We start from the raw sequence: 16,609 nt of genomic DNA on the forward strand, positions 1-16,609 counted from the left end.
CCATCTAAGGAAAAGTGAGTTAGATACTTTTATTGAGCAGCGCGAACAATAATAACCAGAATGGTATGATTGATATCAAGTTCTTGCACACAAAGGAATACCAGAATTCCAACAGATCTCGATGACCATTGCCAAGCCTCTCCTCTGTCGCTGTGAATGGTCGTGGATGAATGGAAAATATTGATTAGGAAATAAGTCGGGTTGGATTGATTGATGCCGATGACATTGATTGACAGCTTGATCTATAAAATCTCGGCGAATTATGGAATCATTCACAGAAATAGTTTTACCCATCTCCCATAGAGAACATAGAGATTGCCTTTGAAAAATGAACAAATTCGTAAGTACAGTATCTCGCTTCAAATATTGGGGAACTCTACAAATTCAGTTTGGTCACTTTTTGTGTGTTTTCAGGTTCTTATTGCTATTGTTGCCACCCTGGCTTGCGGAGTTTTAGCCGGCAATCCTCAAGATGTTCATGCCTACACCGTGAAGTTCGACAGTGACATCGATCCTACGGGAAACTACAAATATAACTATGAAACTTCTAATGGAATCGGCGCCCAGGAACGTGGTTTAGGTGGTGAATACGCCACAGGTGGCTACGGCTACTATTCACCTGAAGGAAAATTGATTCAGGTGTCATATGTTGCCGATCAGGATGGCTTCAAACCCACTGGAAATCATTTGCCAACTCCTCCACCAATTCCATATGCCATTTTGAAATCTTTGGAATATATTCGCACCCATCCTCAGGTTAACAACAAAAGACGCTTCCAGTAACTCCTTGGATATTTATTGAAAACCTTTTGTTATGTCGTGGTAATCACATGGAGTACAGCAAATAAAAAGATATTTTGTGTGAATTAAGAATTTTTTGTTGATTTACGTATATGCAATTATTGTGGTTGCCAATTGTCAATTGATCTCAACCTAACTTTATTACTGGTAACAAATTTGTGAATCACTGCGAAATTTGGCTTCATTTTGTAGATTCGTATATCATATGGATGCATCCAAAGTGCTCAGAATTAAGGTTCTTATCGTTAAAAAAAAAAAAACTGTAAACTGCCAGTATTGAGGGTTTCTCCTCAAGTTGGAGATTCATTTTCGCAAATGGGGACGAAGTTTTATATTTGGAGCAAAAATTAAGGAGGAATTTTTGAGTTCAACATTTTTATTCAACCTTCGTTATTATTATCTGTTATTGCACTATCCAAGGCAATTCTGCACTGAAATTCTAGCCAGAACATCTGAACTAGCGATAGAAAAATATACAAAGAACGGGTAGAGATAAGGAGTGGTTAGAGCTGAGGTGTTAGCGAAATCGTGGCCTCGATTGTCCGGGCGCCTTTTGATAGGCCCTTAAGGTTGGTCACCTCGGCACTTCGGGAATTTGATGGGGCTGTCAAATCTTCGTCTGCCATTTGGCCGATTTCCAAAATGTGTAATTTGTAATTTATTGACACACGTAGAACAACAACGTATGTTCTTATGATTATAGTACGGGAGAAATTAAGTGAATAATTAAATATCAAACAAGTAAAAAGGCATTAAGTTCGGCTTTCGTCGCAATCCGGTGAAAATTGGATAACTTATGCACCCAAATTCGGCACGGAAATTGAGTGGTCTTCTAAATATAAGTCACAATTGAATTTTGTACTTCAAATTTCAACTGAATCGGGTAATAAATAAAGCTATTATGAGCTTCAGACCCTTAATTGGCATATCGGTCTATATGATAGCTATATCTAAATACAATTCGATCCGAACCATATTTGGGACGGATATCGGGAGACCTAATGCTACCCACTGTTTAAAATTTCAGCGAAATCGGACAAAAAAAACTTTTATGGGCTTCAGACCCTTTATCGGCAGATCGGTATATATGGCAGCTATATCTAAATATAGTCCGATCTGAACCATATATAGTTCAGATGTCGGGAGGCTTAAATTAGCCTACTGTTTAAAATTTCAGCAAAATCGGATACCAAATAAAGTTTTTATGAGCTTCAGACTCTTTATCGGCAGATCGGTCTATATAGCAGTTATATTCAAATGTGGTCCGAGTTGGCCCGTTCAAGAATTTAACCAGTGTGCATCAAAAAGACGTATCTGTGTCAAATTTCCGCTCAATATTTCAATTTTTGAAGGCTGTTGACTGATTACAACACCCGGACGGACAGACGCACCGACATCGTTAAATAGTCTTGGAATTTTACGACGATCCGAAATATATATACTTTGTAGGGTCGGAAATTATTATTTCGATGTGTTGCAAACGGAATGACTAAATGAATATACCCCATATCCTACGGTGGTGGGTATAAAAATATATATATATATAAACATAGGATCATAAAACTATTACAATTGGAATAGGACATAAATTGGAGTAATAAAAGAAAATTGTAAAAATATTTACCAATTTTCAAATTTAACTTTTTAATTCTTAAAAAGCCCTATCTAGAATCCTTGTAGGCCACCGTGGTGCAGATGTTAGCAAGCGCCTGGGTTCAACGTGAACATCAACAAAATTTTCAGCGGTGGTTTTCCCCTCATTAAGGCTGGCTACATTTGTGAGGCATCCTGTCATGCTAAAACTTCTCTACCAAGTGGTGTCGCTATGCGGCACGCCGTTCGGATTGGGCCTGAAAAAGGAGGCCCCTTATCATTGGGCTTAAATATTAATCGGACTACACTCATTGATGTGAGAAAAGTATCCCCTGTACCTTAATGGAATATTCATGGGAATTTAAGTATCTACAATCCTTAAAGTGATCTAGTTATTTTCTTTGGAATGTTACAGCGTTACAAGTAGTTTGAAGTTCATGCGGGAGAGAGTTCCATAGCTGAATGGCGAATATAAATAGATGCTGTTGAGAGACTAAGCCACGGTGTATCATTCAATCCTCTGTTTGACCTAGTAAATCTAATTCTCTCAACTAAATGAGATGAAGTTTATGTATAGATTATCTAATATAAAAAGTTCAAAAACCTCTTGAGCAACACATCACGAAATGATACACCATACAAAGATCTCTAGTACTGGAATGTGATGTCACGGCGACGAAGCCCACAAACTTAAGATACTACGCTGTTGTAGTACATATCGATCTTCAGACTACTTCGAGAGTCGCAGTTAGCAAATAAAGGCTGATATTTTAATAGCTATAGGAATGTTAAAAAAAACACATAAAATTCAGAAAAATGCATGAAATCTTTACTTTAATCGATAGTATGGGCCATATAATTTAATGTTTGAAGAGTATTTCATGCAAGTGTTGACCGTGACTGCGCCTCAAATAATTCATCAGCTTAGTCCAATTTTGGCATACTTTTTCCAACATTTCGGTCGGTATCTCACAAATAAATGCTTCAATGTTGTCTTCCAATGCGTCAAGGGAAGCGGGCTTGTCTGTATAGACATGAGCTCCCGCATAGCCCAATCGCCCGATCTAGCCGGCCAATTGACCGGTTCCGAATGTGAAATAAAATGTTCACCGAATTCGGCTCTCAATAAATCTATTGTTACGCGTGCTATGTGACATGTGGCACTATCTTGTTGAAACCACATGCAAGTCAAGTTGTTGGGTGGTCCCAAGGGTCATAAGAGTGACGTGAAGGCGCTCGGGGATTGAGGCACAAACTATTAGTATTTGCCCACACATTAATCCTACACGCAAAAAAATAAAACGTTTGAAACTTCTTCAAATTTTTAAAGTTTTTTTTATTGTAACCGTGTGACGTTTCGTTTCAACATATCAGACGTTAGTGATAACCGAAGCATTATTAAACGTAACTAACATTCTTTAGTTAGCAGCTTCACCTACTGTAAAAGGAACTTTCTTTTGTTGTAAAGCCAAAATCTTTTTAATTGCGAAAGTGCTTCGACTGGCGCAAACTATTATTCGTGTAGCGGACCAATAATTGTTGTCTTATGTCTCTCCTACTAGAGAGAAATAGTGAATATTTAAGCGTATAGACCAATGGTTGGCAGAAATACTCACATAATTGCACATAACTTTGTACGTATACAGGAAGACCCATTCAGGCCTATGGGCTTGCAAACAATTGCAACTTTGTGCTCGTCACTAGTATAGACACATTGTCACACTCAACATTTTTTATACCCTCCACCATAGGATGGGGGTATACTAATTTCGTCATTCTGTTTGTAACTCCTCGAAATATTCGTGTAAGACCCCATAAAGTATATATATTCTTGATCGTCATCAACTGTCGAAGGAGTAAAGCTATCCGCTTGAAATTTTGCACAAATACTTCTTAGTCTAGGTCGGTTGGGATTGTAAAAGGGCCATATCGGTCCATGTTTTGATATAGCTGCCATATAAACTGATCTGGGATCTTGACTTTTTGATCCAACAGTTGTGCCAAATATGGTTCAAACCGGTCCATAACCTGATATAGCTGCCATATAAACCGATCTGGGATCTTGACTTCTTGAGCCACAAGAGGGCATAATTATTATCCGATTTGGCTGAAATTTTGTACAACAGCTTTTTCAATATACGTGTCAAATATGGTCTGAATCGATCTTCAGCCTGATGCAGCTCCCCTATAAACCGATCTCCCTATTTTACTTTTTAAGCCACAAAAAAGGCCCGATTCTTATTCGATTTCGCTGAATTTTTATACATAGACTTCTACTGTGGTCTCCAGCACTCAATTCAATTAGCATAGCAATTCCTTTCTTTTATCCTTTGTTTGTCCTCCTCAATGGTGGAGGGTATATAAGATTCGGCCCGGCCGATATTAGCACCCCTTTACTTGTTTCCTTTTTGGTTGGACTTAGCAAAAAGCGGACAGTATATTGAGCAGCTCGTAGTGACATTTTTTAAAAATTTCGCCTAAATTCCAAAAAGTCTGGTATGTCCAATGTCAAAAATCATTAGAACAACACACAAATGGCTGACAGATACAAGAAACAACACCCGGCATAGTGATGTTCATCGCTGTCACGAGAAGCTTCGGTGCGAGATACCGGTTGCGCCCACAGGTTGCGGATAGTTGAATGCTCCATATGGAGTAGCTGCAATGGTAGTCGCGGACAATCAGCGGTATCGAGCGGAGAGTCTCAGTGTGAGGCCGGGTTGCACCGGCTCTTGCAGAAATACTAAGTGCCTATGATGCTCGATATGACAATGCGAGTTATTGGCTCCGTTAAATAGCCAATGGCCAACCTGTTCCCGCGGCGATGGGTCCTATGGGCCGGATTGAGCTTGCTCACTTACAAGAGCTTGACGAGGATCACCACCTCCACATGAAAATGTCGCTACGGCAACAACAACAAGAATTTCTAAGGCAGATGAGTTGTTTGGCAACATACAAAAGATCACAATACAAAATCATATTAGAGTTGGGCGAAACTGAGAAGCTGTTAACATAATTATGTATCATAACATCAAAATAAATCCTGATAAACTCTGAAAGAATTTGAATTACCAACTGAGTTCTGGATATAAATGGTGAAATATTGAGTTTGAATTATGTTACAGCAATAAATTGAACTTATGATACAAATAGCGATACCGTTATGATACCAATAGCTATACTGACCTCCTTCTTACTTCCTTTCAGTAATAGCCTCGCCCTACCACGATCCGGGTCACACCCATAGGATTTTCGCCGTCCTACCGACTGTTTCACTGTTCCACAGTGTTACATGAGCGTTCGTCGCCCACGCCCTTAAATCGGACGGCTTTGACCCGAAAGGTTTCGGGTTAACCAAGTTTATTGACGGCAATTCTCTGGCCTTCATTGCCAAATCGTTTGTCCTTTCATTTCCCCTTACTCCGTCGTGGCCCGGCACCCAAACGATACGGATTGTGTCATCATCAGAGAAAGCGTTAATCTCCTTCTTACACTTCAAGACTGTTCGTTACCCTGCCTTCCTGGTTCTTATTGTCCGTATGGCCATTTTACTATCCTTAAATATATTCACACTAGACATCCTCGTGTTAGTACCACACCACCTCACGCATTCCGTGATTATGGTCAGGTAGTCTAAAACAGATCTCAGCCCCTGGGTTCTCAACCCCACTCTTTCCTCTAGCTTTGATCCATCCTTGTATCATGATCTTCCAGATGGCAATACTAGGGTTCCGTCAATCCAAGACTGTGTCGCTGGCAGCAGTGCCTCGGACTCGATCTCAAGTGTCGTCTCAGGTATCCGACCGGAAACCTCTTCCCTTCCTTCCAGGTTTCATATCGTCGCCTCAATTATACCGCGACGGTATTGTATTTGTATTTTATTATGATAAAACCCATACAAAAGACAGTGTCTTATATAAACCATTGATTAGTAAATTGATAAATACAATGAGTTCAACAAGTTTTCATTTAAATAGAACAAAAATTGGTACAAAATATTTAACAATTTAAGCAAAGTTACTGATACAATATTTAAGTAAAAAAAGGTTAAAACAAAATAAAAAAAAGAAGAAGAAGAAACTTTAAAGAAAATTTAACAATTTAATCGAAGTTACTAATAAAATAAATTAATAAATAGTTATAAAAAAACAAAACAAATAATTAATTAAAATGATTATAAATCAAAGATTTGAACTGTGGTTCATTACTTATAATTTGAATACTATTGTAAAGATTATTCCAGAGACGTATAGCATTAACAAAGAACTGTTGTTCAGATACACGATATTGATGACGTATTTGTATTACTTGTTTACCTCTTGTAGAGTTGGCAAGACGCAATACAGAAGCCAGATATAGCGGTTCATTGGTATAAATTATCTTGTGGATCATTTGCAACGAGCGTATCTTAAGGAACGAGTTAAAAGAGACACCATATACTCGTCTGGCAAAGTCAGATACCCGGTCTCTTCTACGCAAACCAAATTGTATCTAACGACATCGTTAAAGGCCACGTGCAATTTATTCCTATGAGTTACATCATAACCGTAAAAAACCTCGCAAGAGTATAATAGTTTCGGCAGAATAAATGTCCTAGCCAAAAGCATTCTTATTGGCAAAGGGGTATACTGACGACTCATATATAAGTTTCGTAAAACGCCGTAGGTCCTGCCCACTGTCATACTGAAATGATTCTTCCATGAAAGTCTATCATCAAACTCAAACCAAGGTTTCTTGCAGATGAAACAATCTCAGTTGGGGCTCCAACAATTTCCACATCAAGATTGGGCGGCATTGTCACCCGATTCCTACCAATTACAAGGCACTCTGACTTTGTTGGATTTAAAAGTAGTCCGTTGGCGTTTGCCCATGTGTTTATCCTATCCAAGTCATTATTTAGTCGAAGTACGCCATCGATCAGACTCTCCGGCGAGGAGCTCATATACAGCTGTACGTCGTCGGCATACATATGATATAAGCTGCTATGGTATAAGCTGCTCCCATCCTCAATCCATTCTCCCATCGCCTTAAGTCTCATAGCCGCAGTGGCTGCCACACACTATTAGTCTCCAGTGCCCTAGTGGGTGTGATCCTCATCGCTCCGCCTATGCCAAGACAATACAGGGTGGCTGATGAAAGCCGCTACCAAAAAAAAATGTAATAACTTTTTTTCTATTTAATAATAATAATTTAATAATTAATTTAATTAATTAATTAATTAATTTAATTAATAATAATTTAATAATTAATTTAATAATTTAATTTAACATGAATAAAAGAAAAATGTATTCCATACACCGAAAAAAAAATGTAGCAATATTCATCTTTGTAGCAATATTCATCAGCCACCCTGTATGTTCTCTGAACCCATTGTTTCGTACTCACGTTGCACTTTTTCTCCATAGCAGTCCACCAAACTACTGAAGCGTAATTAAGTATTATCATGCTCCTGTAGAGTCAGTAGACTATCCTCGGATTCAGTCTCCATTTCGAGCGTACGGCCTGTCTACATAATGCCCAACATCTGTGAGCCTTCTTAGGTCGCTCCAATTTAGTTTCCTATCTAAGATCACTCCTAAGTATTTGACCTAGTCAGATATCGAATCGGTCGATATAGTTTTATTGAGGAAACGTGGTGCGTCAAATTCGCTCATCTTCTTCGTGAACAGGCATATTTCAGTCTTCTCTGGGTTAACATTGTAACCCCTGGGTCTAGCCCTGTCATATGGCATATGCAAGAACTTTTCAGCCCTTCTGCATAGCTGGTTCGGATCCTTACCCCTAAAAAGTATTATAACATCATCATAGCAGACGGATTAGAATCCCTCCTCAGTCAGCATCCGCAATAGGTTATTTATGGTGGACACCCAAAGGAGTGGCGATAAAATGCCCCCATGTGGAGTGCCTTGTGCCACTTTCTCCCTTATATTTATGCCATGGGACACACAATTTATCCACCTGTTCCTTAGCATATGGTTTTTCCAGTCTCTAAGGACCGGGTTCAACTGGTACTGGTCTAATTATTGGATCAATATGTCGGTCCGTACATTGTTAAACGCCCCCTCGATGTCAATGGAAACCGCCAATGTGTACGTTTTGGCATTGAAGGATTGTTCTCTTTCATGCACAACCTCGTGCAGGGTAGTCTCCACCGGCCTTCCCTTGACATAGGCATGCTTTTTGTATTTGAGCAGTTCGCTGGATGCCCTACTCTTTATCGTGGTATCCATAATACGTTCCATGCACCTAAGTAGAAAGAACGTAAAAATCGGTTAACAAATGGCGAAATTATTGCAATATTAGTCAAATTCGGACGGAAATAAATATGAAAACTATATCTAAATCTAAAAATTAGATATTAAGCAAAATTCAGAGAAAATCCGTTAAGAAATACGCTGCCAAAGACTCTAAAAGTGAAAATCGGTTAATAAATATATACGGCGGCTTTATCTGAATATGAACCGATTTCTATAAAATTCAACAGCAATGGCGGGAGTCATAGAGGAATTCTTTGTGCCAAATTTCATGTGCATCGGTTAACAAATCGGACGAATATATATATGAGGTAGGCCTAGAGGAAAGCGTAGTGCAAAGATATGAGAAGATCGGTTGATAATTGGCCAAGACCGATAGATATATAAAATCTTAATCTGTATCTGAACCGATTTCTATCAAATTCACCAGTAAAGTCGAGACTCATAAGATACTCCTTTGTGTCAAATTTCATAAGAATCAGGTATAAAAACTACGGTTCTATCGCAGAATTAGTCTAAATCCGGAGAACTTATATATGGGTGCTATATACAAATCTGAACAAAAAAAGGCCAAAAAAGTTGCCCGTGCCAAATATAAAGACGATCGGATGAAAATTGCGAACTGTACCTTGCACACAAATTAACATGGGTATTGCAGTAACCTCGAAAAAGAAAATCTAAGTTAGGAATTCGGAGCTACTTACAAAATCCGTAATTGTTTTCCATGCCACGCCCCTAAGTTGGTTCATGTCGACTATTGTGTCCCCACCTAAGTGCCGGTATCTGTTAGACGCAAAAGCCGGGCAATGACAAAGGAAATGCTCCAACGTCTCACCATCCTCCTCGCATGCCCTACACATGCTATCACCTGCCGCTCCGATTTTACATAAGTAAGCTCGTAGTCCTATATGTCCCGTCAAGATACCAATAGCTATACTGACCTCCTTCTTACTTCCTTTCAGTAATGGCCTCGTCTTCTCACGATCTGGATCCCCCCATAGTATTTTCCTACCGACCATTTCGCTGTTCCACGCTGCCGGCAGTCCTCTGGCCTTCACCGCCAAATCGACTGCCCTTTCATTCCTCCCTTACACCGTTATGGCCCGGCAATCCAACGATGCTGATTTTGCCATCGTCAGAGAAAGCGTTAATCTCCTTCTTACACTGCAAGGCTGTTCGTGACCTTACCGTCTGGGTTGTTATTGCCCTTATGGCTTGTTTACTGTCCGTAAAGATGTTCACACTCGACGTCCTCCCGTTAGCACCACACCGCCTCACGCATTCCGTGATCGACCGATTCTAAAACAGATCTCAGTCCTTGGGTTCTCAATGTAGACCCCAGGCCCACTCTGTCCTCTGGCTTTGATCCATCCGTGTAACATTATCTTCTAGATTGGGTTCCGTCAGTCCAAAGTGCGCTGAAGGCAGCAGTGCCTCACACTCGACCTCAGAATGACATTAGGTTATATATACGAATTATTGCATTTTTATAAAAATAAAGCAAAAAAAAAAAACAAAAACAAAAAAAAAGCCCAGTAACTTGCGAAAGTTCACGTCCGCTTAGTCAGACAGGTTCTCAAAGAAATGAGAACCTAAAGTTGAACTCCTTCCAACTGCTAGTGTGGGACACACACACAGAAGGTGTTCTATAGTCTCTTCAGCTTCGGCAAAAGTCGTTACTGGCAACCTTCAGTCTGTCAGCATGTTTTCCGATTAGACAGTGACCTGTCATGACGGACACAATGATTGAAACGTCAGTTCCAACCAATGACAGCAAAGCAGTAGACCTCTTCAAGTCTAGATGAGGCCACATACTTTTGGATTGCTCACAGCCCCCTCTTTGTGACCATCTATGATACGTTGCGCTTCGGGCTAGAAGCATATCCACAGATTCCAGTGTCCCTGGAGTGTGTAAGGTAGTTCCAAGTCTCGCAAGCTTGTCTGCTTTAGAATTCCCTGGGATATCTCTGTTGCCCGGCACCCAGAACAGGTTAATTTTGAACTGTTCAGCCATCTCGTTGAGAGATCTGCGACAGTCGAGGCCGGTTTTTGTGTTCAGAAATACATTCTCCAGGGATTTAATGGCTGCCTGCCTGTCTGAGAAGATATTTATGCCAATCGTCGTAACGACATTATATCTTAGCCATTCCACCACTTCCTTCATTGCAAGGATCTCTGCTTGATACACACTGCAGTGGTCGGGTAACCTTTTCGATATGACCAGTTCTAGATCTTAAGAGTACACCCCAAAGCCCACCTGATCGTTAAGTTTGGAACCATCCGTATAGAAGTCTATGCAACGTCTGTTACCAGGGATATCGTAGTTCCAATCGGTTCTATAGTAGTACAGTAATTTTTATCAAACGGCTCAGGTAGGGTGTAATCCACACTGCCTGGGACATCGGATATTGTATTAAGTATAACACAGTGTCCGTGGCCGAAACATGTCCAATGAAAAAGCTCCCTTAACCTCACGGCAGTGGTCGCTGCAATTTGGGTAGCCACAATCTCCAGAGGCATAATATGTGGCATTAAATTCAGAGCATCAGATGGTATCTGGTATGGTCCTCAGTGCGGCTGTGATGCAAAAACAAGCCATCGTTTGGATCCGGTTAAATAGTGAGCAGTATTCTTTAATGTCCCTCTATCTTTCTATTTAAGAATATCTTAATATTTATATATTTATCTATTAATATATAAATTATTTATAGATAAATATTTATATATTATCTATATATTTATAAATATATCTATATATATATAGATATATAAATATTTAGATTATATATAAATATTGGATATAGAAATTTCTATAAATATATAAATGCCATCCTTTGCATCCAGTTAAGTAGTGAGCAGTAGGTGGATTTTTGAAGCGCGATCTACCAGACCACTACACTATATAGCATAATAGGTCTGCCAACTGCATGACACGCGGTCTTAATCCCCAACTTTAGCTAATGGCTGTCTTTTGCATATGTATAGGGCAAGAGTGGCCTTTCTTGGTTTTTCCAAAATGTTGGATTTGAAGTATAGTTTCCTGTGCAGCAAAACACCCAGGTATTTTGCGCTTTCTGTAAATAGAACATTCTCTCCACCCAAGGAGACATGTTCCACTGTAGGCAACTTGTATCTCCTGCAGAAAAGAACGAAATCTCCTGCTGAAAAGAATGAAATCTGGCACGGATTTATACCCAGACCACTTTCGGTAGCCCACTTTGCTGTTGCACGTAAAGCTTCCTGAAGTATATCTCTTAGAGTGCTGGCAAACTTTCCTCTAACCTCAATTGCCACGTCATCAGTATACGCGACCACTTTCACGCCTTTTTCTTCCAGAGACAATAATATATTGTTAATGGTAGCGGAGACAGTACACCTCCTTGAGGTGTTCCTCTGCTGACCCATCTTTTTACATCCACAAATCTCAAGCCTGCCGTAATGCATCTTTTAGTAAGTAAGTTATTAATAAACTTTCTTACGGCAGAGTTGATGCCTGGAAACTTCAACTCCTTCATGACTGACGTCGGTTTTACATTATTGAGAGGACCCCCCATGTCAAAAAATGCCACCATTGGATATTCCTCGACAGCTAGAGAATCCTCTATGTAGCCGACTAGGTCTTGGAGGGCTGTTTCAGTGGATTTGCCTTTACAATATGCATGCTGCTTCCGCGACAGGCTATCTTTGCCATAAGATATGTTTCTATCAACCTCTCAAGAGTCTTCAGCATAAAGGATGACAGACTAACAGGACGTAAATCTTACGCCTTTGTGTGGTAGGGTTTTCCTGCTTTCGGAATTAAAATGACCTTCGTGTCCCTCCATCCCACAGGTATATACGACATTCTGATACAAGCAGAGTATATCTCCCTAAGCCAGAGAATCAGTCTATCAAACACAGCTTGTAATTCAACCGGTGATACATCATCAGGGTCTGGCGACTTAAAGGAGTCGAAACTTCTTATCGCACAAAGGATTTTCGGCTCAGACACAATTCCGACGAATGCATGGTTTCCGACGAATGCATATCAGTGACAACCTCTTCTGGCTCCACTTTGTCCATTGGAGCATTTCCCGGGAAATGTGTATCAATGAGTAGTTCTAGTGTTTCCTCACTAGACATTGTCCATACATTCTCTGATTCTGGATATACGCCACCGCAAAGGTTTCGAGGACAGAATCTTCCTTAGCCTAGAGGCTTTAGATGTATCCTCCACCGAGCTGCAGAATTCTACCCAGGATTTGTTCTGAGCCTTTCTAATCTCGTCCGTATATTTTCTTAGCTCAGCCTTACAGATGTCCCAATCGTGTGGTGCTCTTGTGGCTTTTGCCCTGTTGAAGAGTTTTTTGCAGTCCTTCCTTAGATCAACCAGCTCTGGGGTCCACCATTTGCGAGAATACATGCTCTGTGTCTCCCATTCCCCGTACCCTTGAGAAGTTTAAATCCCGGAATTCTTAGTCCACGTACCATTCATCCACACACCCATGGCTCCTGGATAAGAACCACGTCAAATCGCCCAGCCATCAGGAGGACCTTAAGTGCCGGCGAAGCGGCCTTACGATGGTGGAGATTTATCTGTAGAAACCGAATCATAGTGAGGATTCAGAACTTCCAACACTGTTGTGTTAGCCTCGTCTTCTAACTCCACCAGAAGTTCATCCTCACAAGATTCGTTATAACTTGTCATGATTAGCTTCCGTACGCATCCAGGGGCAGGTGAGAAAGCTATGGTACTACTCTTCCTCAGGACACTGGGCACTTGCGGTGTGGACGATTTCCTCTTAGATTCTTCACTAACTGCTGATTTCGAAGTACTTTCTGAGTTGCGTGCTTCCCCGCTGGCGCGCACTTTGAACCTAGTCGAATTTTGTGACCCACACACACAGGGCTTGTCGGGTCCCGTTTCGATACCATCCCCTCCTGTCTCGATTGTGGCAGGGGGATTTTCAGTCTCCTACAATCAGCCAGACTATAGCGATGTGGTCGATAATTCCTCAGGCAAGTGTTCAGCAACAACTGCTGAGTCGTCTCCTGATTCCCCAACCCCACCGCTTCTATAGACCTTCAGCTTCAACTTGCTGAATCCGTAAGATACAACCCCTTTAGACTTGTTAAGGTCTGCTAGACAGCCGGCGATTAGTACGAATACTGCATGTTTCCGGTTACCATCAGCCTCATCCAATCTTCCGGTCGGTGGTTGAAAGATTTGGATTACATTCCCTTAGTCTTCCAAGTATCGCCTCAGGATCTAAGGGAATCCTTGGTATCCAAGCATGCGCCATTGGTCGAGAAGGAATATCTTCCTTCTTGACTAAATCTAGTACTGCGCCTGGCAAGATCACACCAATGTTTTTTAACGCACAACGATACAATTCAATTGAGCGTTGATCGCCGAAGGCAATTAGTTTGTATCGGCCTCGATACCAGCCTGCATCGTCACAAACTGGAGGAGACCCAGGAAATTCCGCAAGGACATCGGAGCATACTGATGACAGTCCATTATCCACTATCCCACTCCAATTATTCCTAGGTATGCAGCCCTGTTCTTCTCCCTTGTCGACAACTGCCAAAACCAATCTGTCCCAAGCGACATTAGCAAAGATTCTTGGACCCATCTTACTGTTGTTCGCCCTAGTTCTTTTAGTTATGGGATGCCCTCCATGTGAACGCAGCCTTTTGGCTGGCTGCGGTGCAGTTTCCGAATCTAGACGTGTAGTCTTTGGTGTAGCCTGTGTAGCGAATTCCCGAGCCTACTTTCATTCGCACCAAACCTCTCAATAATCCTGGAGCGATGCGTCTTCCATTATTCTAACCTCTTAAAGAGCGTATTGGTTTGCCGGGGAAGGCCGATGGCCTAGGTAAATTATAGGCATGCCAGGAAGGAATAGGTTCGGCCTTGTCCTTTAGACTCGACCCAGGTGTCTTCGTCAAAAGCCCCTGTTGAACAGTCGTCTGTCGGCTAGTAGAGCCTGTAGCAGCCGCTCCACCAGTCAAGGTTTCAGTAGCAGACAACATGCTACGGCCTGATACCACCACCGCAGCTGTTGGGTCTTTAGAGTCCATTCTAAGCCTACTCCCAGGCTCTAGATCTGCCGCTGCACTGGAAGCATACGCATATCATCAATCGCCTAGTGGATACCTCTATCGCAGCTATTCTTGAGTGACTTAAATTTTCTTCCAAAAATAATGATCTATTACGAGTTACAGGAAAATTCTTGCGGAGTGAAATAACAATACGTCAGCTCCACTCAACGGTTCAAACAAGAAAAAATCTAAACTGGTTTAAATATCTGCGACTTTCCAATTTCTAAATGCATCGAAGGCCACCGTAGCGCAGAGGTTAGCATGTCCGCCTATGAAGCTGAACGCCTGGGTTCGAATCCTGCCGAGACCATCAGAAAAAAATTTTCAGCGGTGGTTTTCCCCTCCTAATGCTGGCAACATTTTTTAAGGTACTATGCCATGTAAAACTTCTCTCCAAAGAGGTGTCGCACTGCGGCACGTCGTTTGGACTCGGCTATAAAAAGGAGGCATCTTATCATTGAGCTTAAAACATGAATCGGACTGCACTCATTGATATGTGAGAAGTTTGCCCATGTTCCTTAGTGGAATGGTCATGGGCAAAATTTGCAAATGCATTCTCCTGTGATTCAATGAATGCCTGGCTGTCTGAGAAAATGTTTATGTCACCCATTGTCAATTCACTATATGTATTAGCAATTACACCACTTCTTTAATTGCAAGGATCGCGACTTAATACTCACTAATGTGACCAAGTAAACTCCCGGCATGGGATAACTATGAGTACCACACAGGCTGGAACTTTGAGCTCCGATCTGTGTAATGTTCATTGCTATCACGAGAAGCTTAACTGCAAGCTACTGGGCGCGTCCACAGGTTGTGGATAGTTGAATGCCCTATACGGAGTAGCTGCAATTCCAGTCACGGACAATCAGCGGTATCGAGCGGAGAGTCTTAGTGAGATGCCGGGCGGCACCGGCTCTTGCATAAGTACTAAGTGCCTATGATGCTCGATATGACTAGGCCAGTTATTGGCGCTTTTGAACAACCAATGGCCACCATGTTCCCGTGACGATCGGTCCTTTTCGATGGGATCGAGCTTGCTGACCTATAGGACCTAGATGAGGATCGCCACTTCCACATATGTGCCTACATCAATAACTATAAAGTAACCTTCTCTATATACCCAGTCCTTGTACTTAAGTGTGCAACCCAAAATTCACTTTGGAGTCCAGTCTGGAGCCATCCGCATAGAAGTCCACATACCTTCTATTTCCAGGGTTATGATATTGTTGCTCTAATCAGCTCTGTCAGGTAGCACAGAACTTTGTACTGTCTGGGATAAAGGGCATTGCATAAAGGATAACACAGGTCTTAAATCTGCTGCTGGAGAAGTTGAAAGCTCCTTTATCCACAATGGAGTGGTCGCAGTGATGTCTCTATAGAGGCTATATCCATTATTAGTAGGAGTGTTTCTGAACCGACGTCTATCAGACAACAACACCATACAGCATTATAGTTCTTACAACTGCAGTATACAGCCAATGTTGCAATAAACTCGGTGAAACAATTTCGCTATGGGAAATGTAACCACAAAGGAGACGTGGTTTAAAATATACTTTTGTCATACTATAACAAAATTTACAAAAATTTAAATAAAACATGAGTTTAAGAGCAAAAATACCAAAAGTCAGGGGTAGGTTTATATGGGATCTTTACCTAACATTGACCCGATCTGGTATAGTTGCCGATCATCACTGTCCTGCCCTTTACGGAAGCGTAGATGGCAAGTCCAACGTAGTCTTATTTCTGTGTTTCAGTCGTTCTTAAAACAGCTACGAATGAAGATGAACAATGACCAGTGTTATATTGTTATTGGAGCAACAGTATTATGAGTATACCTTTTATTCAAAAAGTAACAACAAAATAACAAAGAAGAG

The 16,609-nt window shown here is 41.2% G+C and overlaps 1 protein-coding gene across 1 annotated transcript; it reads left to right on the forward strand.

Moving 5' to 3' along the window:
• The first annotated feature begins 328 nt into the window (after positions 1-328).
• LOC106095330 (pupal cuticle protein Edg-78E-like) lies at positions 329-783 on the forward strand. The gene is made up of 2 exons (XM_013262568.2): positions 329-340; positions 415-783. The coding sequence occupies exons 1-2, from the start codon at positions 329-331 to the stop codon at positions 781-783; spliced, it is 381 nt and encodes a 126-aa protein (XP_013118022.1).
• The last annotated feature ends 15,826 nt before the right edge of the window (positions 784-16,609 follow it).

Source organism: Stomoxys calcitrans, chromosome 1 (assembly GCF_963082655.1).
Source record: "Stomoxys calcitrans chromosome 1, idStoCalc2.1, whole genome shotgun sequence".
NCBI lineage: Eukaryota > Metazoa > Arthropoda > Insecta > Diptera > Muscidae > Stomoxys > Stomoxys calcitrans.